The following is a 27,099-nucleotide window of genomic DNA, read 5'->3' as shown; positions in this document are numbered from 1 at the left end:
GGCAATTTCCTGGTGCCAGCACCTCCCAAATGCAGCAATTTTCTGGCAAAGAAAGCCAAAGCCCAGCAGCTTCCTGGTGCTGACACTGGCATCACCCAGATCTGGTGTGTTGGGGGGCCTCAGCTTAAGACTGTGGGAAAACCCTCTTTAGTTGGGGTCAGCAGGAGCTCCCAGCCATAATCCTCTTGTTCAGTTATGCAGATTGTTACTAGAAAGTTCTGGGTTCTCTTTGCTATCATTGGTTACTTTTTACTGCAAAAAGTGTAATATTCTTAATCGTTCCTTCCTCTTGGGTCCTTCTCTCAGATCCCACCTTTAACCCCTTGTCCTAGATTGCTAAGCAATGTGTATTCCATTTACCATCTGTTAGGGCTATGGCAGTTGTATTCTGGGAATTGGGCAGTTTTCTTATCTCTTCCCCAACCAATCCTCCCTCCAGGGAGACACCTGCTGTTAATGGCCATTGAATGTCACTGCATGACTGATAAAATTACAGCATCCCACTGCGAGATGCTCCACCCAGAGGGAGGAGCCAAGCATTCCCAACTGGATATAATCTGAGATCTTGGGACACCAGAGTATTTCCACTGGATTCCCAGAGGAACAGCTGCCTCTTCAACTGGATCTTCAAAGGAAGACTACACCCTTTTCTACAGGATCACTGCTCCAACAGAACCACACCTGCTGCTCCAGGAGGGCTGCAGCCACAATTCCAACTGGACTGCTACCAACACCCTGACCCACAGGGTGTCATGTTGTATTCTGACTCTGTCAGTGTTGTTTTGATTTACTGCATTGTTTATTTTTTTTCTTCCCTAATAAAAGAACTGTTATTCCTGCTCCCATATCTTTGCCTGAGAGCCCCCCCTTCATTTCAAATTTATAACAATTTGGAGGGAGGGGGTTTACAGTTTCCAGTTCAGGGCAGGCTCCTGCCTTCCTTAGCAGACACCTGTCTTTCCAAACCAAGGCACCCTCCCCATAAATAAATGGATAAATATCCCTGCTAGACCCTGGACCCAGGCTTTTTTCTGCTTTGCTCTCTCTACTGTGCACGCCATCCTGTTTGTTGTGTTTGCCTTCATTAAAGTTCTGTTTCCAGAGCACCAGATGAAAGCAGTCTCTGTCTGTAAAGTGGCCAGAGCTGATTCTCAGGGAAACCACTGGTCAGCGGTCTGGACGAGGACAAGAAGATTTCACTGGTGTTTGCTGGCACTGCCAGTGCCCAGATCTGAAAATTTCCTGGTGCTGGCACAGCCCAAGTCCAGTGATTTGCTGGCACAGAAAGCCAAAATTTGGAAATCTGCAGGTTCTGGCTCCAGCACCATACAGATCTGGTGTTTGCTGGGACCACCAGTGCCCAGATTTGGAAATTTCCCAATGCCTTCACAGCCCAGGTCCAGCAATTTGGTTTTAGCTAGCTTAGGCAGAGAAGTTCCCAGGACTGTGACTTTGCTTTTTCTTGGAATTGTTTAAACCTGCTCTGGACTGAAAACCCAGAAAAACACTGGCAGCTCACACCTGTGGCCCACCGAGCTCTGGGACGCTGCATTCCAGCACCAGAGGGACTTAGAAGAGACCGAGTGAGCCAACTACAACCCACAAAAAGGATTTTCTGAATTTGCCATCTCTTCAGCACTGTCAGAGGTTTTATTTAATATTATTCAGTATTCATGCTTGTGAATAGTTTATTTGTTAAATAAACTGGGGTTTTTTCACTTTTCTCGAGGGAAGTCTTTTCCTGAACTAGTAGGGGGAGGGGCGGCTTGAACTTGCTTTCTAAACAGAGCCCTTTTGGAGGTTTCCTCCCCAGATTTGCCCTAAGCCAGCACAAACAGTCATCATGAAAATTTCACCAGTGGCATAATTTCCTGCTGGCAAATCTTGTGACAGAAGCTTGACCTTGTTCTCCATGAGACATTCTTGGGAAGAGCAGACAGGAGAAGATTCCTGGAAAACTGAAACAGCTTTCCAGAAGGGAAATGAAAATGAAAGAAACAATCCAAGATCTTTTCCCCTATTTATTTCTATGCTCCCCTTTTCCATGTTGCATTACTTCTCCATCCCAGGAATTCCAGATGCACCGCACCTCTAAGATCGGTGACTTAGTGATTTTTAGACACTCGAAAATACCATGAGCCACACAGAGTTTTCCTTCCCCTGGTTTTACTGGAAGGCAACACTGGAGATGTAAGTGCAGTGCTTGGGTCAGGTAGGAATCCTACAGCAAGGGAAGGTGGCCCGACAGTGTTTGACCCTCAGCCAGGCCAATGCAGAGCAGCAAGCGAGGGGATTGCTGTGCCAGTGTGCAGGAGTCAGGGCTCTGCATCTGGGCTCACCGCTGCAAAGTTCCCGTGTTTGGACAGACTCAGGGGCTGTGCCCCGGGCGCGCGGGACTCGAACGTGGGGCTCGTGGGGCGAGCGGGGAACGGACACGGGGACGAACGGCCCCGGTGCTTCAGTTGCAGCGGCGGCAGCGGCGGCAGCAGCAGCGGCGGCAGCAGCAGCGACAGCAGCAGCGACAGCAGCAGCAGCGACAGCAGCAGAACAGATATTTTAGATCACTTTTTCTTTCTTTCTCTTTCTCTTTTTCCTTCTCTTTCTGTTTTTCCTTCTGTTTTTCTTTCTCTCCCGTTCCCGCTGTCGGGCACCCTTCTCTCGGGGTCCCTTGCCCGGCGTCCCTCTCCTCTCCCCGCCTCCCTCTCCCCTGCCGGGCCGGGCCATGCCCCCGGCCCGCCCCCGGCCCCGGGCGGGGCTGCCCCGTGCCCGGCCCCGCCCGTCCCGCCGCGCTCTCGCCGCCGCCCGGCTCTGGCCGTACTGGCGGTGGCGCTGCTGGGCGGGCGTCAGTGCCTGGTGCGGGGGCGGCATCGCCGCCCTTCGGCTCCGCCTGGCCCGAGCCCGGCCCCGCCCCCGAGGCAGGCTTCAGTCCCGGCCCCGTCCCCGGCCCCGACCCCGGCCCCGGCTCCTCCCGGGGCCCGCGGAGGACACAGGCGGTGCGGCCGCTGCCGCCGCCTCCGCTGCGGCTTCCCCGGCCAGAGCTCCGCCGCTCGGCAGCGCGGCCGCCGGCCCCGAGCCTCCCGTGCCGCGTTCCAAAGAGCGAACGCCTGGGCATGGCCGGCCCGGGGCGGCTGAGGGGCGCTCGGGGGCCGTTGCTGGTCCCGGGCCGAGCGCTGACAGCCGCGTCCCGCCCGCAGGGAAGGCGCACGACGCCCTGCAGGAGCGGTACCGAGTGGGTTCGCTGCTGGGGCGCGGAGGATTCGGCAGCGTCTTCGCGGCCACGCGGCTCTCGGACGGCGCCCCGGTGAGCGGCGGGGCCGGCGGCGGGCGCAGGAGGAGGGGGCGGGAGGAGGGGGCGGAGGAGGAGGAGGAGGAGGATGGGGCTGGGCAGGGCGGGCGGCGAGCTGAGCCCGCTGCTGTCCTTGGCTTGCAGGTGGCCATCAAAAGGGTGCCACGGAACCGCGTCCGGCACTGGGGCGAGCTGGTGAGTGAGCGGGGCCAGCGGCAGCAGCCGGGGCTGCCGGGCGGGGATGAGCCGAGGCCCGGCACGGTGGAAGCCGCCAGGACGCCTCGAGGGAGAGCGGGCGTGGGTCCAGCGCAGGGCGCAGAGCATCCCGGGCTGGCTGAGGGCTCCCCGAGCCCCGGCACGGCATCGGCCCCACTGAGGGCATCGTGCTCCTCCCGCAGCCCGACGGCAGCAGGGCCCCGCTGGAGGTCGTGCTGCAGGCCAAGGTGTCCACTGGCTTCCCTGGTGTGGTGCAGCTGCTGGAGTGGCTTGAGCTGCCCAACCACATCGTGATGGTGCTGGAGCGGCCAGAGCGGTGTCAGGACCTGCAGCGTTTCATTGGGGCACGGCGGTTCCTGCCCGAGGAGGAGGCGCGGGCGCTGTTCCGCCAGGTGCTGGAGGCCGTGCGGCACTGCACCAGCTGCGGGGTCCTGCACCGCGACATCAAGCCCGAGAACATCCTGCTCGACCTGCACACCGGGAAGGCCAAACTGATCGACTTTGGCTGTGGCACCTACCTGCAAGACACAGCCTACACCCACTTTGCAGGTGAGCCCACGTAAGGGTGTACTCCTGGTCCCGGCATCTCATGGCCCAACATCTCCCAGCCCAAGCTGGCTGTGGCAGAGGGGATTCTCCCTTTTGCTGCCAGTCAGGGGACTGAGTCTTCAGCTGAGTTGCTTTAGAGCGGGGCTGGGTGGGGAGCCATCTTCCAGCCCTGCTGGCAGCCTTTGCCAGCCACTCTGCCCAGGGCTGGGGCTGGGCTGGGGCAGCCAGCCCTACCAAAACCCCCGTGGGTGGGGGTAGCAGAGATGGGGGCGGAACCTGTGCCCCAGCCAGTTTGGTGTGCAGGCAAGAGGAAGGGCTTGGACTGATCCACTCTCCCTGTTTGCCTTGGCTTCCTAATATTTTTGGGGCAATGCAGGCAGGGAGGATAAGGGCATGTTTTCCCCAGCATGGAGAGGGTTTTTCCTTTACAGGTCAGGGTCAGGCTTAGCCAGGGCTTCCTCTGCCCTCTTCTGACACCAGTGGCTTCTTTTCCAAGCCTAAGTTTGTGCACAAGTCCCAGGTGCTGGCGAGAGGGCAGTGGTCGCCCTGTGTGCCACTGATGCAGCCCCCGCAGGCCCAGGGATGCTGGGGCCAGGCTGTGGGAGCAGCAGCATCCCCCTGCTGAACTCCATCTGTATTCCATAGGAACACTGTCCTACAGCCCCCCGGAATGGAACGACTTTGGCTGGTACCATGGCGAGGCAGCAACGATCTGGTCCCTGGGCATCCTGCTGCACCAGATGGTCTGCGGGGAGCACCCGTTCAGGAGGGGCCGGAACCTCAGCTGGGGCCAGCTCCCGCTGCCACAAGGGCTCTCTCAAGGTGGATCCTCTTCTCTGGGCACGGGGGGAATCCCAGTGCTGGGAGCCAGCAGCGGGCTCGTGAGCATCCCGCTCTGGCAGCTGCTGAGGAGGTGGCACATGTCCTGCTCTCCTCCAAAACAGGGAATTGATGGGAAAGTTTAGGCCCAAGCCTGACCACATCCAGAATGGCCTGGCCATGGGAATAGTGGGGCAAAGCAGACAGGAGCCTTCTCTGGCTGACCGGCAGTTTCTGCTTTCTCTCCCCAGAGTGCAAAGATCTGATCAGGTGGTGTTTATCCGTGAACTCCTTGGAGAGACCCACATTAGAAGACCTGGTCTGTGATCCTTGGGTGCAGGATATTCCTCTGCCATAGAAGAAGGGAGAGAGCCTCAGGCACACTTTGATCGAGGGCCCTGGTAAGTTGCAGCTCCACACATGCCGTGGCAATCAAAAGCAAAGGAACCCAGACCTTTTTGTGCTGCCTGTGTCACTGCACCGGGGCCATGGGATGGGCACACGCAGCCCTTGTGCTGGAGCTGAGCTGCTCTGCCCAGCACTGGTGGCCGCCATCCAAGCTGGTTTTGCTTGTGCTGGTTCCCCTGACAGCTGGAGCCCTGGGCAGAGCCCTGAGAGCCTGGTCTCCCTCCAGGGAAGGAGCAGGAGCCCCTGGAGAAGCTGTACCAGGTGGGGATGCTGCTGCTGCTGCTGCTGCTGCTGCTGGAGACAGCCAGGATGACATCAAGGGTGACAAGCTCTTCCTCAGCCTGGCCACTGGAGGCTGAAGGTAATGGACTTTGATTCTGGCACCTTCTTCAAAGCCAAACTCCACAGGGAATTTGCAGATGAGTCCACACCCAGGGAAATGCTGCCAGATTTGGGCACGGCCCAGCCTGGCTGGGAAGCAAAAGTGTTCCCTTTGCTGGGGCAGATGCAACTCAACCTTCAGTCGCTGCCCAGCTGCTTTTTGGCAGGGCTGGGGGCATGGGCTGGGCTGGGTATGAAATGGGAGTGGGCTCCTGGCCCTGCCAACAGCCCCCAGCACCCACCGTGCCCCGGGCTGGGGCTGGGGCTGGGGCTGGGGCAGCCAGCCCGACACAATCAAAGCCCCATGGTGGGAGCAGAGGTTGGACTTGTTGCCGCCGCTTGGGGCATGGCGTCCCGGGTCGAGGATGGTTCTGTGGCGGCGCCTCTGCCACACGGGCCAAGCACATGCATACACCAATGTGGTGGACAGTAACTGGCCTCTATTAACGGTTAGACAGGGTCTTTTATAACAGGGGGTAACGGTCAGTTAACTGTAAAAGGGGAGGGGTTCTGCGTGATCTCGCGATATCTCAAGACCTCGCGATATTTCCCCACATTTCCCCCCCCTTTTATGACCAGTTAAAAACATAAAGCAAAACTGACAAGTAGGAAACATGTAACTGGCAAGATGCAACTAACTTGAACGATATAACACAACTGCTATAAACTTGTAACTGCAAATGTTTTACAAACGGAAAGCTAACTATCTCTAACTGTTCTTTTTTGTTGTTGTTGTTTGTTTGGGGTTTTTTGTTTTGTTTTTTTTTTGGTTTGGTTTGGTTTGGTTTTTTTGGTTTTTTTTTTTTTTTTTTTGAAAAAACCCAGAGCCTGCGACCTGTTTGATAAATTTCATTAGTTTTTGCCCTGGAGGTCTGGTTTTATCGACTTAAGTGGGCACCATTTGATCTTATTATTTTTCTTAACGGCTGCGTACCCTCGCCCTGTGAGTACCAGCCTCCAACCTGTTTCCCATTCTCCTAGGTCATTTTTAATCATAACCTGTGGGCCTTCCTCTAGTGCCCGGGTGGCCCAGTGTCACGATGTTAAGGTGTTCTTCTGGCCAGAAAGATCTGTTCACTGTATAGTTTGCTAAACAGTAGGCTGTTGCAGCAATTTGTGAAGGAAGGTACTCCAGAAGAGGATCAACTTGAAGGAGACTCAGCTCTGCAAGATACTTTGCAAAGTTCTCTGTCCTCATACAGATTCCACGTCTCTGAATATACTGAAGGAGGAACTGGTTGACGGTTGGGGCTGTTAGGTTAAAACCCAGCACTCTGAGAAGCAAGTGTTCCGTTCTTAGCAGCTGCTTCTTTGTGTGGGTATCATCTGTTATATAGACAAATTCATCCACATCTGGTGGGTAGATTTCTTCATACTTTGCAGCCAGAAGAACTGCTGCTGTTGCTACAAGCTGTAACTTCCCTCTGAGAGCAGACATGCAGGAAAGAAACCTCTCCAGGAAGTTCACTGCCAAGTACAAAGTCTCTGTCCGAAGTTTATGCAGTTCACAGTGGCTTAATTCCAGCTCTTCAGACACTTGGCAGCTGTAGTTTTCTTTATCTTCTGAATCATCTATGTAGATAGCAAAACCTTGCTTTGATGCAGCACTGATGATGCAGTTGGGCACTTCATTTTTTCTACATGAAGTGATGGTGCTTTCAAAGCCAGAAAAGCGCTTGATAACAGCAGCTCCCTGGCTGCCGGGCCACTGCTGCTGCTGCCCGTTCTCTGTCAGCACCCCCAGCACGGCCCAGCCGCCGCTGCTGCAGAGGGCGGCAGGGCAGGACTCCCGCCGCCCCGCACGGCTCTTCTCCCCGGTGCGATGCATTGCCCCGACGTCGGTACCGCGCTGCCCGGCTCCGCTCGCCACCAGCCCACGGAAGGGTCCGGCCGCCCCGTGCCGCCCAGGCTGCCCGCCGGCCCTGCGTAGGCGCGGCCGCTGGAGGCGGTGGCTCTTGGCCGTGGCCGGTTGGGAGCCCGGCAGCTCAACCCCCGTCGCACCGCCTCGACAGCCCCGCCGGCCGTGGGTCGCCATGGTGACCCCCTCCCTCTGGGGCTCGTCACCCTGTGGCACATGAGGCGAAGGCCCCGTCCAGGCTCCCTCGGAGTCCGAATCAATGGCAGCACCCCCCGACTCCCAGCTAACGGCGGGGCCCTGTGGCCCCGAGATAACGGCGGGGCTCCGCGCCTCTGAACCAACGGCCGCGCTCTGCGCCTCCAAACTAACGGCCGCACCCCGCGCCTCTGAACCAACGGCCGCGTTCCGTGCTTCCTTTAGCAGCCCGTCCCAAAACGACAGCTTTTTCCCCGTAGATGGGGTGCCTGGGCTCGGGAGCTGCCAAGAGCGCTCCCACGGCTGCGAATCCCCACACTCAGCGGACCCACGATCGTCCGCACCCTGCCGGGGCCCCTCCTGCAAGCAGTCCTGGGTGGCCTTCCACTTTCCCTGCTCCCACTGGACTGGCCAAGCTTTTTTCAGTGCCTGCATGAGCCTGCCCCATGATTTTAGACTCCGCCCTGAGCCTGAGGACATAGCCTCCTCCGCTAGGGCGCCAGTACAATTATCCCATACCTCCGGGCGGAAGATATCCTCCCGATGCCTGATCACCCCAGCGCGCAGGAGCCTCGACACTGCGAGGACAAAATCACCTGGCTCACAATCTATGCCCCAGTCTCTGTGAATTTTAAAAATGACCTTAACAAGGGGCTCCATCCTCTCCACTGCTGGCTACCGGCGCGAGACTTCCTCTTTCACCAGGCCCTGGCACGAGACTTCCTCCTTCGCCGAATCGCAACGCGAGACCTCCTCTTCCGCCGGCTGTGACGCAAGCCCTCCTCCTTTGCCAATTTTCTGGCGCGAGACTTCCTCCTTCGCCGCCCCGGCGTGAGCCTTCCTCCTGCGTTGGTCCTAGGCGCGAGCCTTTCTCCTTCGCCACTCCTGGCGCGAGCCCTCCTCCTTCGCCGAATGCCAGTGGGAGACCCTTCCCTCTTGCTGGTCCTCCGGGAGTGTCCTCCCCGCCGGAGACAGTCCTGCTGCTCCGGCCGCCGTCCACTCGCCCAGGCGATTCCCGCTTCCCGGATTGTCCCGGGTTTCGGCACCACTTGTTGCCACTGCTTGGGGCATGGCGTCCTGGGTCGAGGACGGTTCTGTGGCGGCGCCTCTGCCACACGGGCCAAGCACATGCATACACCAATGTGGTGGACAGTAACTGGCCTTTATTAACGGTTAGACAGGGTCTTTTATAACAGGGGGTAATGGTCAGTAACAGTAAAAGGGGAGAGGTTCTGCGTGATCTCGCGATATCTCAAGACCTCGCGATATTTCCCCACATTGACTCCAGAACCTGTGCAGGGGCTGCTTTGCTGTGCAGGCAAGGAAGGGCTTGGGCTGCCCCACTGCCCTCGTTTGCTTTGGGATCATGGTGATTTTGGGGGGCAGTGCAGGGGGGAAGAGAGAAAGTGTGGGCTTCCCTCAGCCATGGCTGGGTTTTCCCTACCATGTTGGAGTTGGGCCTCCCTCAAGGCCCTGACAGAGATAAGAGTTTTTCCCGTTTTTCTTGTTTTCCCTTTTTGCATCTAATCTCTTTTCAATAATGTGTTGTTTGTTTTTCCAGAGGAAGCGTTCTAGGTGGTCCAGTGTGGATGGGGAAGTGCTTGGGAGCAGCTGTGGCGTGGATGGGCCGTGCCCTTAGAGAAGGCTGAGGCCATGGTTTGGGAGCAGCTTTTCTTGCAGCCGTGGGTGGCGTGAGGTGGGTCCCTGTGTGCTCGGCAGGGTGGGATCAGAGCTTTTGGGAGATGGCAGCGAGCACAGGAGCATCCTGCTCTGGGCAGCTGCTGAGGGCTGGATGTGCCGTGGCTGGCTGCAGGCTGGGCACATGTCCTGCCCTCCTGCTCTGCTGCCAAAGGCAGCAGGGATGGGCAGCTCTGGGCACAGCTCTGGGCACAGCCAGCACGGCCTGGGCCCCGCAGGCCTTGGCACAAGGGCACAGGAGCCCTCAGCTGACGGGCGGTTTCTGCTTTCTCTCCTTGCAGCCGGGCTCTGCGGCTGCTGAGGCTGCTCTGGGCTCTGCCAGGGCTCTGCTGGGCTCAGCCCTGGGCCCAGCTGGGCTGGCTCTGCCCTCACATTGCTCTGACAGCTCTGCATCAGATGAGCCCGTTGCGAGCACAGCGCCTGAGCTTTCTGCTTTGGCAGTGAGTGAGACTCTGCTGCAGGCCCAGAGATTGCAGCTGGGGACACACATGCAATTGGCAAGGACCCAAACTCTCCACAGTCCCAGCTGAACGCCTGTATCTGCACAGGCTGTTTTGTCTGTCCCATTCTTCCTTCTTGATTGGCTGGAATTGTGCAGTTGCACTTTCTTCCTCCTCTAGCAGTGCCATGAGTGGGCCAAAGCTGGCGAGTGGGCCGTGCTCCTGAGGCAGTGCCGTCTGGAGCTGGTGGATGAAGAATTGCCCTTCTGCACTGCCAAACCAGAGCAAAAAGCTGTCAGTGGGACTTAGTGTCTTTAAGAAATCCCTGACAGTTTCAAAGGGAATGTGCAGCTCATTTCCAGGCTGAGAAGGAAGGGCATCTTCTAAAGGATTTGGGGTTTGACAGAGTTTCCATTCCCAGTCCTGCTTGGAGCTGGAAGGGCACAAAGCAATTTCTTCTTCCTTCGACCACAATTTCAAATACCAATGTTGGAAACAAACCCCAAAATCTTTTAAAAGGCTGCTGAGATCAGTAAGATGGATCCATGGCATCAGCCATACATTTACATCATCCATACATTTACAATGTAAATAACAGTTCTCTTTTTCAAAAGATCATTTACCTCCTAATGCAAAGAATGTAACTTTGCATTTATGTTTTGTTTTTTTCACTAACATTATGTTATGTTTTTTCACTAACACTTGGATTTTATTCTTATCTTTTACAATTTACCTTATTTTTTCCCTTTTCCTTTTTTTTCCTTTAAATAGAAAACATGTCCTATGAAAGGAATGTCCTTTGCTCCTGGTTCCCGTGTGGAGCAGCTCCCTTCCTGCTGGCTGAGCTGCTCAGGCAGAGCCCGGCAGCTCCTGGCCCTGCAGGGCTGAGGCTTTTCCCCGTTGCTGGGCACAGACTGATGGAGCAGCACTGCTGAACACGGGCACACAGAGGGACCAGGAGCAGCTGCCTTTGCCCACCTGAGGCTCCAAGGCCCAACCTCTGAGCAGCCAGGGCTGGAAGAGACTGGCAGGATCTGATCCCTGACTCTGGGCCAGGGCTGCACAAATGACCCCACAGCAGCAGCAGCAGCAGCAGCAGCAGCAGATGGAGCTGACTTTCAGCACAGCCCCTGCCCCTGTTCCCTCCCATGTGCAGCGGTGTCACAGCAGCCTGAGGCACCTGGGAGCCCCCAGTGCCAGCAGGGACTTGAGATGGCAGCCCTGGGCTCCTGGAGGCTGTGCAAGGAACGGAGCTGGGCACTCCCTGTCCATGGGGAGCTTGCAGATGGAAAAGGCTGCTGTGCCCAGGCAGCTCCAAGGGCACAGAAAGGAGGCTCTGGAGCGCTGGATCTGTGCCAGTGCCACAGTCCTGGGTAGCAGCCAGCCAGCCCTGGGGAACAGAGGGCACAGCATGAGGGACAGAAGCAGGCAAGGGCAGAGACTGGAGAGAGCCAGAGCCAGGAGCAGGAACAGCTGCTCCATTGCACTCTTGGAGAAAGCTCTTGGCTGGTTCCAAGCGCTGAAAGGCGTGAAGGGCAGAGAGGAGGCCACAGCAAACAATGCTCCTGTTTGCACAGCCTCCCCTCTCCGTGTCCCAGAAGGAATTGCATGGACTGTGCTCTTCTCTCCGAGTCGTCTCGTTCAGCATGAGCAGCTCAGCACCAGGAGCTGAAGGAGCTGAAGCCTCAGGCCACAGGAGCTGGGCAAGAGGAGACTTTCTGAGCAAATGAATGCTGCTAACATGGACCCAGCTGAACGCAGTGGATAGAATCATGGAATCACAGAATCCTTTCTGTTGGAAAAGCCCTCTGAGCTCACCCAGTGCAGCCACTCACCCAGCAGTGCCAAGCCCAGCACTAAACCACGTCCCTGAAGTGCCAAGGCCTGGACAGCAGCCCTGAGTGAGGCCTGAACAGCAGGCCCTGAGCCCAAGGTGGCCTCTGGATGAACCTTCCAACCAAAGGTTATCTTTGTATCTGCTCCCTGATGAGATATGCATGGTCATTAGCACTGTGATAGATGTAGCCACTCCTTAGTGAAACATGTATTGACCTTTGTGTATTTAGAAGCCAGACAAGGCCATGAAATCTGACATCTGGCCTTGTTTGGGGCTGAATGGTCAAAGTCAGCTCCCTTGGTTCCTCCTGGGGCCCTGGCCAGGCTTTGGGAGGGAGCCAAGAGGAGGATGAAACCAGATGTTGCCACACTAGCAGTGCTGTCAGTTTGTCCATTCAGCACTGTCAGAGCTGGGCCCTCTCCCAGTGGGGTTGGAGCCTCAGCTGTGGCTGGAGGCACCTGCAGGAATTGCCAGTGCCCAGGAGTGGCTCTGCAGCCCTTGGCTGTGACAGCTTCCCCAGCTGCTGTGTGGGTCTGGGGCATGGTAAAGGCTGAGGGTAACTGGGGCTGGATCTTTCTCAATCACTGCAGGCAATCTTTGGTGGGGATGGTTGGGTGCATTGCTGAGCTGCTCCTTTTGTGATTCTTTGCTGCTTTGAGCTGCAGGAAATGACACTGATTCCTTCAGTTGGTGTCTGTGTCTTTGGTGCTGACCCTGCCCACTGGCAAAACAAAACTGGCCCAGTCTGGCCAGATCCCAACAAAATGTCACTTGTTCAGTGTAACTGTGAGGAATCAGTGCCATCAGAAATTCCCAGAGGGGAAGCCCTTCCCTGGAGTTCCCTGGCTCTGGAGTGGGCTGAGGTCAGAGCCCCTGGGAGCAGTGGGGCAGTCAGGTAAAAGAGGCTGCACCCCTGGATGGCTTCAAATGCATCCAAAAATTGCACATGGAAAAGGAAAAGAACTTGTGGGTTTGGGCAGACAAAGATGAATGTGTTAAGAGTCCATTGGAAACAGCAGCTTCAGAAGGAACAATTATTGTTGGAATGCTCCCACATGGAGCAAGAGAAGAAGGTTTTAATCTTGAGCTCAGCTGCACTTTGTTCCAGTGAAATATCAATATAATATATAACTATATGTATTTATTGTATAATTAGACCTTAATATATATGTATTTGTATATTTATATATATATATATTATATATATGTCTGTATCTATCTGTCTATATGTATATCAATATGTATATCTACATATGAAATAATAATAATGTGAAATAGTGCTGACAATAGTAATTTGGTAGCTTTGGCTGCTCAGGGATGTAACTCTAAATACCCTACAGAACAGGATTGGCCAGGACCCTACTGTCAGTGGTCAACTATGTGAGATTGTATACAATGAAAAAAGGAGGAAGGGAGGAAATTGGCTGTTTTCCCAGGGTTTGCTGATACTGTGATGCAGAGTGCTTTGTTTGTTCCTGTGAAAAATTCAGTGATGAAGCCTGCAGGGTTTTTCATGTACCAGACTATGCACAAGCTGCAGGATTGGTTGCATGGGTGAAGGGGTTGTTTAAAAAGCAGTTGAAAAAATGAGGAGATGGGAACCTTTGCCCATGGAGAACCCATCTCCCAGATGTGCTCCATGCCCTTAACAATGGCCCACAGGGGAAATGGAAACCCCCTGGCTGTGCACGGCTGCCCCCAGTTTGCAAATCCAACCATGGGCAGTGAGACTTGGGCTGCCTGGGAAATTGTTCTGGCTGTGATGGCCCCTGGCAGGGCCAGCCCAGAGGCTGCAGGGCTGGGCCTTCATGCACTGGAATTAGTTTGGATAAATTCAAAGCAAATGAGAGCTATCAATACTGAAACAGGAATTCAGATTCCTCCAGGACACTTTGCTTTGGTAACTGCTCCCTTGGAGCTTGGCCTTGCTAAGTGTTCATGTCATGGCAGGAGGAATTATTGTTGCAGATATCAAGGAGAAATTAAAGGAATTGTGTTAAACAATAGTGACCAGGATTGGATTAGTCAACCCCATGACAGGGTAGCACAATTATCAATATTGCAATTTTAAGAAGGATTGTGAAAAAAGGAGATCCACCTGCAATCACCACCGTTTGTGGAGATAAAGGGTTTGGATGCAGCAGCCCTAATAATGGAGCCCGAGTGTGGGTCTGGAGGCCAAATGGCCCTCCCGAGGCAGCTGAAGGAGCAGCTCCTGGGAAAGACAACTCTGAGTCCTGAAACCTGGGCAGGAACAATGGGAATGTGTCCCTGCAGCCAAGTGTTCTGTGTGAGAACAAGGAGATGTGACAGGATATTGTTTTACACATGCTGCCAGACCAAATCTCCCTGTTTGCCCCAAGGGCCCCTTTGGGAAATGCTCTGATCCACGGGGCTCCATGGGAAGGCTGCTGTGACACTGAGGGACTTGCACAGGAATTGCATCCAGGAGCCCGGGTGCCCCTCAGGGACTGGGACCCGGCCCCTTCCAGCCAGAGGGGAAAGGGCCCCCCCAGGCCTTGTTAGCCACAGACAGCATGGTAAAGCTGAACAGCAAAGGGCCTGGGGGCGTTATTCTGGAATTAACATGGTGCCAGCTCCATGGACAGCAGAATTGTTGTTCCTAACTCAAATGAGTTTGAGAAAAATGAATGAAGAATGGTCTCACCAAAGTACTACTGGTGTCTGTAAGGTGTATCTTGATAGTCAGCCAGAATCTTTGTCTGCCACAAACACCTCTAGTGTTTGACCAAGGGGTTAGTCATCAAAATGTAATGATGAGTTCTGATGGATTGCTGAGCTTCTTTTGTAATTCTTTGCTAATGATGATGTGCTTTGCTGAGCTTATCCTTTTGTAATTCTTTGCAGCTGTGCATGATATAAATGACACAATTCCTTCAGTTGGTGTCTGTGTCTTTGGTAGTGACCCTGCCCACTGGAGAAACAGGGCCTCCTCTTGCCTAAGTGTTACCTGGCAAGGCAGAAACCCTCCCTCCAAAATTCCCCCCTTCCTCCTTGTTCCCCCCCTTCATACCCTGAGCATGATGTGCTCTGGTCTGGGCTGTGCCCGGGGTCAGTTGGGGTCACCTGTCCTGGCTGTGTCCCCTGCCCAGCTCCCCCGCAGCCCCAGCCCCTCCCCAGCGTGGCTGGACGAGGGGCAGGACAGGCCTTGGCTGTGCTGCAGCTCAGCAAGAACAAAACCATCTCTGCGTGCTCAGCGCTGTGCCCAGCACCCGACCCAGCAGTGTCTCAGTGCCAGGGGCTGTGCCCCCAGTGCCTGCCAGGGCTTTCCATGGCAACTGCCAGGCCAGGTGACCCAGGTGTCCCCCCAGTGCCAGTTGCCATGGAAACAGTGCCCAGCGCTGCCCCTTTCTGTCTGGCTGACCTGGCCTTTGGCCCTGGCAGTGCCCTTGGCTGCTGGTTCCTGGTGCCCGAGTGGCCAGCGCAGCACAGGGCAGGTGGCCATGGCACAGCCCCCAGCAAGGGATCCCCTCTGGCTCTGGGCACTGACACCAGCCCTGAGCAAGGTCCGGCTCCGGGCATTGGTTGCCATGGCACCAAACCAAGGAACGGGTCCCTGTGGCCGTTGCCATGGCACCTGGTGGCACCAACGAGTGTCACTGCAATTGTACCTGGAACAGCCCTGGCACCGCTTTGTCCTCAGGGTTGCCATGGCAGCCCAGGGCAGCAACAGCTCTGCAGGCAAGGGGCCATGGAACCTGGCTGCAGAAATGGCTCCTTGGGCTGGTTTCCAAGGAAACCTGAACTGATGGGGGTTGCCATGGCACCCAAAGCCAGCAGTGGGGTCCCTGCAGTGTCCATGGCAACAGTCCCTTGCAATGGCCTAGTGCAGGTTGGGATGATGATCCACCCTCACAGCTGGCCCAGAGCAGGTCTGCAAGTGCCCTTCCCACAGCCTGTTTGCACAGAAACACTTCCAGGGATCTCTGCATTTCCCTTCCCTCACTCTCAGGTCACTCACACACCTCCCAGCCACCCGCTTGGTGCTTTGAGCTGCAAGGAGTTCAAAGCTGCTCTGTCCTTCAGGAGCTGGTCTAATTCTACCTTCAGCCAAGTTTGGATTAATGTTTATATTAGAACTTCCTTTGTGTCTGTGCTAGATGAGTAATATGATGATTGTCTGTCACAATTAATGGACTAATATTATGTGTATATGGAAATATAATATAATATAATATAATATAATATAATATTATATTATATTATATTATATTATATTATATTATATTATATTATATTATATTATATTATATATAATGTATATATAAGAAAAGTTTTATAGATTTATAGTTGTACCTGCTCACATGGTTATCAAGGGACAATGGGAGTTGGGACATCTGGGAGGGCTGGCTTGTCACTATGGCGACATCTGACCTCTAATCAGGATTTCTCACAATTTTCGGGGGCTCTCCTGGGATAGACACCTCTCCCCGGTGGTGCTAGGAGTTTGCAAAAAGAAGTGCACCCACGCCACAAATTTGGTGGAGTCTTCAGATACTTCTGGGGCCACCAGTGGTTGCAGGCTGAAGCTCAGAGACAGCAGGAGGCTGGATAAAGAAAAGAGAAAAGGGGTGAGCACTATTTTTTAGCCAGATAATGACTCTGTAATTCCGGTATAGGAAAGCAAACTCCAGCCAGTACTCCATACCAAACCCGTCCTGGTCCATTGGAGTTTTAGGATGCTGGGCAGTTGGAGGAAACGGCAGGAATCATTATAAAGAGGAAAGCAGAGGTGTTTTTCCTCTGTGGACAGCGGGACACGTAGGACAGAGAAGTTTGAGAAGGGTTTTGTGGCACCGAGCCAGTGGTGGTCTCGGGGAGGCACAGCCAGCGCTGGGCTATTCTGGTAGGGAATGGCAGCACACGTGGTGGAGAGGAAAGCGGGGATTTTCCCCCGTGGCCAGTGGGACACGTGAGATGGGTTTGTGTAGGGTTTTGCAGCACCGAGCCAGCGGCGGTGTCGGGGGAGGCACGGCCAGGGCTGTGGTATCCCAGGCTGGCTGAGCAGCGATAGCCGGCGGCAGTTTTGGGGGAAGCGCCAGCGGCCGGGCACTGGTGGCACTGGCAGTGGCCGAGCTCGGTGGGGATGGCTCTTGGGCAAAAGCAGCTCCAGGGTTCCCGGAGCCAGCTGAGATCGGGCTGGAAACGGGACAACCGCCGAGAGGTTTGCTGAGGTGGGGTTACCCTGTAGTAGGCGTAACACTTCACATGCCATGGCGAGTCGGGGCGGAGCTGCCGAGCCAGGGTGGGCTGGGGACGGAAGCCCCTGGACCACAGAGTTTTTTTCGGAGGAGAGGTAAAGCTTTTTTCTAGTTTTTTCTCTTCCCCTTTTCTTCCTCTCTCCCCTTTTTCCTCTCTCTCTTCTCTTCCCTTCTCTTTCCTCCTTTCCAGGTTTCCTTTTTTTTCCCCTCTCCCTTCTTAGGGAGCTGGGCTCAGTTGGGAGGGCCTGTGCTTGGAAAGGCAGGCTCTGTTGGGGGCAGACCTGTGATTGACTGGTCATGATGGGATCATGGGTGAGTAGCGAATCCCCAAAGGAAGACGCAGAGATTGAAGAGGAACCAAGGGGCATCCCTCCAGACAGCCCACTAGGAAGGAAGCTAGCCCGGTGGAAATATGACCCCAACACCAAAGATAAGGACGAGAGCAAAATGGTTCAGTACTGCGTATTGGAATGGACCAGAAGGGAAATCAGGAGAGATCATGTCTACTGGCTGAGATATGGATCAGACAAAGGATGGATATGCCGAGCATTAAACATGATGTAAGAGCTAAGGAACCATTCAATCAGGAGGAGAGTGACTGTGCTGCTTGCTGGGAAGGGGAAACCTCACCCTCGAAGGTGAGCATGTTTAAGGTAGCAGAACATACAGAGTGGGACCCGTTAGACCTGTTCCCCCTCCCACTTCCAGCAGTCCCAACTGCACCTCCCCTACTCCCTGATGGGCCTAGCCAGAACACCAGGAGCAGGGTAGCACAAAGAGAGGAAAGCAGATCACACGATGGGAGCCAAGCATTGGGACTGTACCCCCTGAGGGAGGAAGCCCTGGGGGTATATGGGAACGAATTGGATTTGTAACTGTACCTCTCAGTTCTTCTGACATGAGAATGCTCAAGAAATAATTGAAAGGATTACTAGAGGACCTCACTGGATTAGTGGAACAGTTAGATAAATTTCTGGGGCCCAATATTGATATGTGGGAAGAGATGCAATCATTAATGATTATGTTGTTCACACCAGAAGAAAGACAGATGATCCGAGCAGCTGAGATATGGATATGGGAAAGGAAGCCTGTGCAAGGACCTCCTGGGGATCTGAAAATGCCCATAGTGCCCCACCAGGGACCACAACAGCACTGGGGGGAGGCAAGACATGGAAGAATAGAGAACACTGATTACAAAAGTCATCAAAGAAGCAGCTCCATGTAACCAAAATGCCTGTAAGGCTTTCAATGAGCAGCAAAAGAGCAAAGAAACCCCAACAGAGCGGTTAGAAAAGCTGAGGAAAAAATATAAGGCAATATTCAGGAGTTGACCCTGACACAGTGACTGGACTGATCTTACTGCACAGATAAATTTTGTCATTCATGCCTGGCCAGATATATGGAGAAAATTAGGAAAGTTAGATGGTTGGCTAGAAAAGAGGTTGGAAGATCTCTTAAGGGAAGCACAGAAGGTGCATGTAAAAAGGGATGAAGAGAAAGCCAAGACAAAAGCCAAGGTAATGGCAACTGCCATTAGGGAAGGGAACCAGCATGCAAAGAACAACCCAGGTAAGGGAGGGGGATTCCAAGTATGGGAAGATAGAGGGGAGATGCATCTCCTTGGGACTGGGCAGAAAAAGGAGAGTTTGGGAAACAGGGGAACTTAGGACCAGTCTGCTTTTACTGTAAAGAGAGTGGGAATATTAGAAGGAATTGCCCCCAGAAGGAAAAGGATCTGAGGGTCTATGAGACTGAGCAAAAAGAAGTAGATCAGCAGTGTCAAGGGTTCTACCTCCTGGGGACAGAATACCACCAGGGGCCCTTGATAACTTTAAAAATAGATCCCCAGGAGGAAGAATTTGAATTCTTAGTAGACAAGGGGATTGAAAGAACTTGTGTTTGTAGAATCCCAAAGGGGTGCAAAAAGGGTCAAGATACCATGCAGGTAGTAGGTGCAAAAGGGGAGGGGTTCAAGGTCTCAGTTATAAAGGAAGTAAAGTTTGAAGGGGCAAATAAAGTAGGAATTGGAGATGTTCTATTAGTTCAAGAAGCAGGATGCAATCTATTAGACTGAGATTTACAAGTGCAGTTAAGCATTCAAGTACTCCCAGAGGAAGGAAAAGTGGTGGTTAAACTTCTCGAATTAGGGGAAGAGGATGAGGGCAACATTCATGAGATGGTGTGGGCAAAACCAAAAAATTGAGGCAAATTGAACATGAAACCTACAGTAATAAAATTAATTGATGACAGCTCTCCAGTCCAGGTATGACAATATCCACTCTCCCTGGAGGGGAGACGAGAACTGCAGCTGGTGATCCAGGACCTACTTGAGGACAGGACCTTAGAACCATGTATGTCCCCCCATAATACACCCATATTACCAGTAAAGAAGTCAGATGGGACTTACAGGCTTGTCCAAGATTTGAGAGAAGTGAACAAAAGAGCAGTGAATCGGTACCCAGTAGTGCCTAACCCCTCAACACGACTGAGTAATGTCCCCCCAGCACACCACTGGTTTATCGTCATACACCTAAAAGATATTTTTTGGGCATGTCCACTGGCAGGGGAAAGTAGGGATATATTTACTTTTGAATGGGAGAACCCTGATTCCGGTAGGAAGCAACAGCTTTAGTGGACTGGGTTACCCCAAGGGTTTTCCGAATGCCCAAACCTCTTCGGTCAAGCCCTAGGAGAAGTAACACAACTCTTCTCCATCAAACCTGAGATGAAGCTTATCCAATATGTAAATTATTTCCTTTTCTCAGGACAGGAAGAAAAAGAAGTTTGGGAATCCACCATAGTGTTGTTAAATTTTCTGGGGGACCAAGGACTTCAGGTATCAAAAGGGAAACTCAAATTTGTAGAGAGAGAAGTAAAATATCAAGGACATGTGATTTGTCAATGGGGCTGGTGGATGAACCCTGAGAGAATTACGGGGATTGTTTCACTCCCATGGCCAAAAACTAAGAGAGAAGTCAGAAGGTTTTTAGGCCTGTTGGGATATTGTAGGCTATGGATTGAAGGATACACACAGGCCATCCAGTTCTTGTATGAAAAGTTAGCAGAAGAAGAGATTAGGTGGGAAAAAGACAATGAACAAAAGTTTTAAGCTTGAAAGCAAAAATTAGTCAGTGCATTGGCACAGAGTCTTCCTGCCTTAGACAAACCCTTCTGTCTGTTTGTGGATATAGAAAGAGGGGTAGCACATGGAGTGTTAGCCCAGGACTGGGGAGAATCCAGGAAACCAGTGGCCTATTTATCAAAACTGCCAGACCCTGTCAGCTGGGGGTGGCCAACCTGCATTCAGGCTGTGGCAGTGACTGCCCTACTCATAGCAGAAAGCAAAAACTTACCCTTTGGGGGAAAATTGAAGATATATATCCCAAACTCAGTAAGGAGTATCCTGAGCCAAAATACTGAGAAATGGCTCACTGATTCCCGAGTGCTAAAGTATGAAGCCATCTTAATAGATAATGGTTTAGAGCTGATCATGAGTAACCAACTCAACCCTGCCCAGTTTTTGTATGGAGAACCAGATGAGGAACTAATACATAATTGCCTAGATGTTATAAACTATCAAACTAAAGTAAGAGAGGACCTAACAGATCAACCACTCCAAGGTGGAAAACGACTGAACATCGATGGATCTTCATGGGTAATAAAGGGGCACAGCGTATCAGGGTATGCTATAGTGCATGAAGGGTTGATGGCCAAAGAAAAGAGAAAGTTACCTTCCAACTGGTCAGCCCAAGGTGTGAGTTGTATGCCATAAAGCAAGCTCTGGAAATATTAGCACAGAAAAGGGGAACAACATATACAGACTGAAAATATGCTTTTGGAGTAGTGCATGCATTTGGCAAAATTTGGGAAGAGAGGGGGCTATTCAATTCAAAGGGAAAGGGACTGATTAATGAAAAATTTCCTTTAGAAGAGTTAGAAACCTCACAATTACTAGAGGAAGTAGTGGTGGTTTATGTTGAAGGACAACAAAAATGGGCACAAGGGAACAATTTAGCTGATTTAGAAGCTAAAAATGCAACTGAATCAGAGACAGAAAAACTAATAATAGTATTAACACCCACGAGAGAAATGCAAAAAGTCCCTGTATTCAGTGGGACAGAAGAGGAAGAACTCCTTAAAATAGGAGCCAAGAAAGATAACAAAGGGAAATGAGCAGATGGAAGGAAATAATAATAAACCCTTTGCCAGGAAAATGCTAGAATGCATACATGGAACAACACATTGGGGTACACAAGCGCTAAGTGATCAATTTCTAAGGAATTGGGGATGCACAGGAATTTTCAGAATCGCTAAGCAAGTAACTGAACAGTGTGTGGTATGTCAACAAGTGAATAAGAAAATCATGGGGAAAACACCCACAGGAGGGCAAGAACTGGCCTTATGACCCTTCCAAAACATCCAAGTAGACTTTACTGAGCTTCCCCAGGTACAATGGTGGATGTTTTTGCCAGTGATAGCAGATTACGTGACTCATTGGGTAGAGGTGGTACCCACTGTGAAAGCCAATGCCAATGTTGTGAGTAAAACACTTCTAGATTCAATTATTCCCCAATATGGGATGGCAAACAGGATTGATTCAGACCAGGGAACTCATTTCACATCAAAGATATTGCAGAAAATTGTTCAGGCCCTGGGAGTAAAATGGGAATTACACACTCCAAGGCATTCACAGAGTTCTGGTCAGGTTGAGAGAATGAATCAAACTCTCTAAAGAGCTCTAGTGAAGCTAATGATTGGAACCCAAATGTCATGGATAAAATGTCTCCCTTTGGCCTTATTAAGAATTAGAACCCAACCCCAGTCAGATCTGGGGGTCCCACCCTATGAAATGATGTTTGGGTTTCCCTTCCTGACCTCACCCCAGAAGGCTGCCACCTATGAGGAAGGGGAAGCCAATGCCAAGAAATAAGTGATGTCCATAGCACAAACCTTAGAAGGGCTAAGACATAAAGGGGCAATTCCTCAAACTACCACCCTGGATTTCAGAATCCATAATATTAATCCTGGGGATTGGGTGATGATCACGTCATGGAGAGATCAGCCTCTAACTCCTCAGTGGGAAGGTCCCTTACAGGCACTGCTCAGCACCGAATCGGCCGTGCGAGCTGCAGAGCAGGGATGGACTCATGGCAACAGAGTCAAAGGCCCAGGAGAAGAACCCAAAGAGTGGACTATAACATCCAGGCTGGGTGAAACAAGATTGACTCTCAAGCAGAGAGTGAGAGACAACCAGGAAAACACCAAGATGCCCAAAAAGTAGAGTCAAGCTTCCACCAACCAGCTCAAGAACTGTCTTCCTGTTTTCATGGGTGAGAATTACCAGCATCTGTTGAGGAGAAGTACACAAGGGACTGTAAAAGGTAATGGGACAGCTTCTTCAAGAAAATAAGACAAAGGAAGGAGGGCAAGGCCGGGTTGGCCCCTTTGTTTGCTACCAAGAAGGCTCCATAGCCCTGCTGTGGGTAGCAACACCATAGGCATGGTAAGGTAGGGACAAAAGGCCATACCAGACCTCTGTAATTCCTCAGTTGTCTTTTAATTCAACAGGGACTGGAGGGCAGGACTGAGTTGGCCTCTGTACTCACCCCTAAGATGCACCAACTATGGGTAGCAGCCACACAGGCACGGTAGATGGGAGTCAAAGCCACACTGGACCTCTGGGATGCCCTTTTGCCCATTCCTAATGAGTGTGTCTAAGGAAAACCTGAGATTTTTTCTCCTGTTCCCACTGTCCTTGCCCACATCAACAGATGCTGGCATGACATTAGAGAGAGAGAGAAAGTTTTTTTACTTAATTTTTCAAACAAGTGACTTTTAGAAAAAGAAAAAGGGGGGCTTGTTATGGATGAGTAATCCTACGGTTGACTCTCACAATTAAGGGGTGAATATTAAATATATGTTTGCAGAAGTTTTGTAGATGTATAGTTATCCTTCCCCTTCCCCTTGCATTGTTATCACAGGATGGCCTCAGTAGTTGGGGCATTTGGGAGGGTTGGCTTGTGACTATGGCAGCACCTGACCTCCAATCAAGGTGTGAGACAGTGATCTCCACCACTGGACAGTGAAGAAGGAGTCGATTGACAAGACTTTGGGAGGGGATGGAGGTATAAAAGACAGAACATCCATTTTGTAGATGAGCACACAATCCTGAATCCTGAGCACACTGAATCCTTTGCTCCTGCTGCTGTATCCTTTTCTTTCTTCAGTCTTCTGTTTTATTTTGATATGGTCTCAATAAAGCATTTACATTTTTGAAAGTGAAAATCGTTTCTCACATGGGGTTCGATAATGTGGGGCAAGGTTGTCCACTCTGGGTCAGTTCTCAAGGTAAAACTTCACTGACATGGCCAGAACTCCTTAGGAGAGACCCTGGATCAATACCAAGCACAGAATGCTGCAATCAGCTCTTTTCTAAAGAGAACAGTAATAAAATACACTGTTTAAAATAGGATTACATTTTTCTTAGAAGCTCTTTGAAATATTTCTCCATAAACGTAAAAGGAAATCTTCCTAATGAACTGCTCCAGAGCAGAGGGAAATCAAGGCAGAGCCATGGTTTGACAGGACTTGCTGCATCCTAATGAGGCCTGTGGAGCATTTGGAGCTGAGCCCTGGAACCTCAGGGCCTGAGAGGAGATTGCACAATCCTTTCCAGGAGTCAAAGTCAGAAGAAAACCCCAAAGTATCTCGAGGCATTAATAGGACCCACTGAGGTCCATCCCCAACACAGGCTTCTCATGGACTCCTTGGAGGAGAGAATTGGAGGCCAGGATGGCAAAAGAACCTCTTCAAGATTCAGAGTATAGAAAGGAGAATCCAAAGTACCTTAAAAATCTTGAGTATTTCAAGGCATTAATGAGCCCCACTGAGTGTCAGTACAAAGCTCTCCAGGGACTCATTAAAGCAGATAATTGGGGCCATGATTGCACAAACCTCTCACAGAGTCTGGATCAAAAGGGAAACACCAAGTACCTTAAAATATCTGAAGTACCCTGAAGTATTAATGAGCCCCACTGAGTGTTGTTACTGACAAAGCCTCTCCAGGGACTAATTACAGCAGATAATTGGAGGCCATGATTGCACAAACCTCTCAGAGACTCCAAGGCCAAAGCCAAACCCAAAGTCCTTTGAAAAACCTGCAGTCCCTGCAGGGAGCATGAAGGAGCCCCCAGGGCCATTGCTGAGCAAGGCTCCCCAGGGACTCCTTGCAGCAGATCCTTGAGGCCACTGGGATGTGGGCTAGGGGGGGATGCTGAGGGCAGCACAAGGGGCTGACAGTGCCCAGCCTGGCTGGGGCTGTGCCAGGAGGCCCCAGGGCCTCAGGACAAGGTGTCTCCTCCCAGCCCTTGCTGGCACAGACCCTGCTGTGGCCCAGGGCACCAAGACTTGGCTTCTCTTTGTCCCCACCTGTCATCACTGCCTGCAGTTCTCTGCTCTGCCTGGGGCCTGGGGACACTTTCTCAGTCATGTCCCTCAGAGGGACCCATTAAAAGTCCAAGAAATTTTGGAGTTGGATTCTGCCTTGGAGTTCTGCAGAGGTTTCTTCAGCTCCCTCTCAGGGACTGACGTTCAGGGCCTGAGCACAAAGCCCCAGAGGCTGATTAAAGTCCTTGTGCTGTGTCTGTGCTGCTGAGCTGGGCTGGGCTTCTGGCCCAGAGGCAGGTCCTGCTCCCCAAGAAGAGCTTCAAAAGCACATTTCTCTGGATGAGCAGCTCTTCTGCCAGCCCAGCAGGGCTGGGGCACTGCCTGCAGCCAGCCTGGGCACAGCCCAGAGGCACAGAGAGCTTCAATCAGTCAGGGCTGGGCAGGGGCTGAGAAGTGCCTGGGGCACAATCACTGCCAGCCCTTGGCACAGGAACCTCTGGCTGCAGGACAATGCAGCTGCAGCTCCTGGAGCCATCTCCTCAAGCTGGAACATCCCAATGCCTGCAGAGCCTGTGAGTACATTCTCTGCTTGTCTCTTGTGCAGAGCAGCCAGGGGTGCCCAGGGGTGTCCTGCAGAGCAGGGTCCTGCAGCCCAGGGCGCTGTGCTGGGGCAGGGACTCTGCTGCCTGCCAGGGACAGCTCTCAGCCAGCCCTGGCAGCTGCTCCCAGTGCTGGGGGACAAGATCTGGCTGGGAGGAGACAGCTGGTGAGGCTTGGAAGTGTTCTCCTTGTGTGGGGAGGATGCTGCATTGTTCAGGACTGCTCCCAGCATGGCATTTAACTGCAGAACATTTCCAAGTAGATTATTCAGGGAGCACAGCAAGGCAGGACCTGAATAAATAGGAAAATCCTGCTTTATTAATCTACTTCTCTAGGTTTTATGGATGGCAAATTGCACACAGATATTCATCCCTCAGTTCAGGTAGAAATTTTTTTTTTCTGAGATCTTAGAAAACCAGGCAGTGAAAGAAATCAGCCCTTAGGGGCAGCATCAGTGTCACTTTTCCAACAGCTCCTCAAGGTTTTTACCATGTTTCCATCAGAGCCTGCAGAGCCAGAGCTGCCCCTGGGCAGTGCCTGAACTGGGAGGGCTCTGCAGGGCAGAGCTGAGCCCCCAGGGCTGGGCTGGGCTCTGGCAGCACTGGCAGGGCCCAGCCCTGGGCACAGGGAAGCAGCTGCTGGCAGGGACAGCTCCAGGCAGCAGAGCCCTGGGCAGGCAGTGGGGGGAAAGTGCCTCCAGGCTGTGCTGGGATATTTCAAGTCCTCTCCAAACCCAACTATTCCATGATTACTTTTCTTACAGATTCCCATGTTCAGCCCCAGCAAATGTCCAACAGCAGCTCCATCAGGCACTTCCTGCTGCTGGCATTGGCAGACACGCGGCAGCTGCAGCTCCTGCACTTCTGCCTCTTGCTGGGCATCTCCCTGGCTGCCCTCCTGGGCAACGGCCTCATCATCAGCGCCGTAGCCTGCGGCCACCACCTGCACACGCCCATGTTCTTCTTCCTGCTCAACCTGGCCCTCGCTGACCTGGGCTCCATCTGCACCACTGTCCCCAAAGCCATGCACAATTCCCTCTGGGACACCAGCAACATCTCCTACTCAGGATGTGCTGCTCAGCTCTTTTTCTTTATGTTCTTCATCTCAGCAGAGCTTTTCCTCCTGACCGTGATGTGCTACGACCGCTACGTGTCCATCTGCAAACCCCTGCACTACGGGACCCTCCTGGGCAGCAGAGCTTGTGCCCACATGGCAGCAGTTGCCTGGGCCAGTGCCTTTCTTAATGCTCTCATGCACACGGCCAATACATTTTCCCTGCCCCTGTGCCATGGCAATGCCCTGGGCCAGTTATTCTGTGAAATCCCACAGATCCTCAAGCTCTCCTGTGCCAAATCCTACCTCAGGGAACTTGGGCTCATTGTTGTTAGCGCCTGCTTCTGTTTTGGCTGTTTTGTGTTCATTGTTTTCTCCTATGTTCAGATCTTCAGGGCTGTGCTGAGGATCCCCTCTGAGCAGGGACGGCACAAAGCCTTTTCCACCTGCCTCCCTCACCTGGCTGTGCTATCCCTGTTCTTCAGCACTGGTACTTCTCTGTACCTTAAGCCCCCCTCCCTCTCCAGCCCATCCCTGGATCTGGCCCTGTCAGTTCTTTTCTCTGTGGTGCCTCCAACCCTGAACCCCCTCATCTACAGCCTGAGGAACCAGGAGCTCAAGGCTGCAGTGTGGAGAACGATGACTGGATGGTTTCAGAAATGTTAAACTGCTGTCCAATTTCTGCCAATCACTTGTAATAAAAGTCAACTTTGATACTTCTTATTGGTTTGGTTGTGCGGTTTTTTCCCCCTTTTTTTACTTTTTTTAATCTTGACTACAAATAAATGTCATTGTTTGTGCCACTTCTCATTTTGTTTCTCCCCACCTTCCCTGTGGCCACAGACTGTGTCAATGAGGGGCTGCACTCTTGGAGCCTTTAAATGAACTAAAGGATCTTCCAGCAAAGTTTTCTGCAGAGCTGCCCTTGTGATCCCTTCTCTGGAGCTGCAGCAGCAATGTCTGTGTGCAGAGCTGGGGGGACATCACTGCTGGCACAGCAGCTCTTCTCCTGCTGGCCACACCATTCCTGATCCAGGCCAGGAGCCATTGGCCTTCTTGGCCACATGGGCACACTGCTGCCTCATGTCCAGCCTGCTGTCCATCAGTCCCTGCAGGTCCCTTTCTGCCTGGCTGCTCTCAAGACACTCTGT

The 27,099-nt window shown here is 52.5% G+C and overlaps 2 protein-coding genes across 2 annotated transcripts in view; one reads left to right on the top strand and one right to left on the bottom strand.

The window, feature by feature from the left end:
- Positions 1-27,099, bottom strand: part of LOC143692469 (uncharacterized) — a 279,232-nt gene that overhangs the window by 199,934 nt on the left and 52,199 nt on the right. The window lies entirely within an intron of this gene.
- On the top strand, positions 25,919-26,614 carry LOC143692403 (olfactory receptor 14L1-like). The gene is made up of 2 exons (XM_077172637.1): positions 25,919-26,065; positions 26,321-26,614. The coding sequence occupies exons 1-2, from the start codon at positions 25,919-25,921 to the stop codon at positions 26,612-26,614; spliced, it is 441 nt and encodes a 146-aa protein (XP_077028752.1).

Source organism: Agelaius phoeniceus (assembly GCF_051311805.1).
Source record: "Agelaius phoeniceus isolate bAgePho1 chromosome W unlocalized genomic scaffold, bAgePho1.hap1 SUPER_W_unloc_1, whole genome shotgun sequence".
Lineage (NCBI taxonomy): Eukaryota > Metazoa > Chordata > Aves > Passeriformes > Icteridae > Agelaius > Agelaius phoeniceus.
The sequence above is the reverse complement of the archived record's forward strand: the minus strand, read 5'-3'. Positions and strand labels throughout refer to the sequence as shown.

What these genes read in the sequence shown, in the direction of transcription:
- LOC143692403 (XM_077172637.1), top strand. Translation starts at nt 25,919, where the DNA reads ATGCACAATTCCCTCTGGGACACCAGCAACATCTCCTACTCAGGATGT. An exon ending in TGTCCATCTGCAAACCCCTG is followed by an intron (nt 26,066 to 26,320) that starts CACTACGGGACC and finishes GTGTTCATTGTT; the next exon opens with TTCTCCTATGTTCAGATCTT.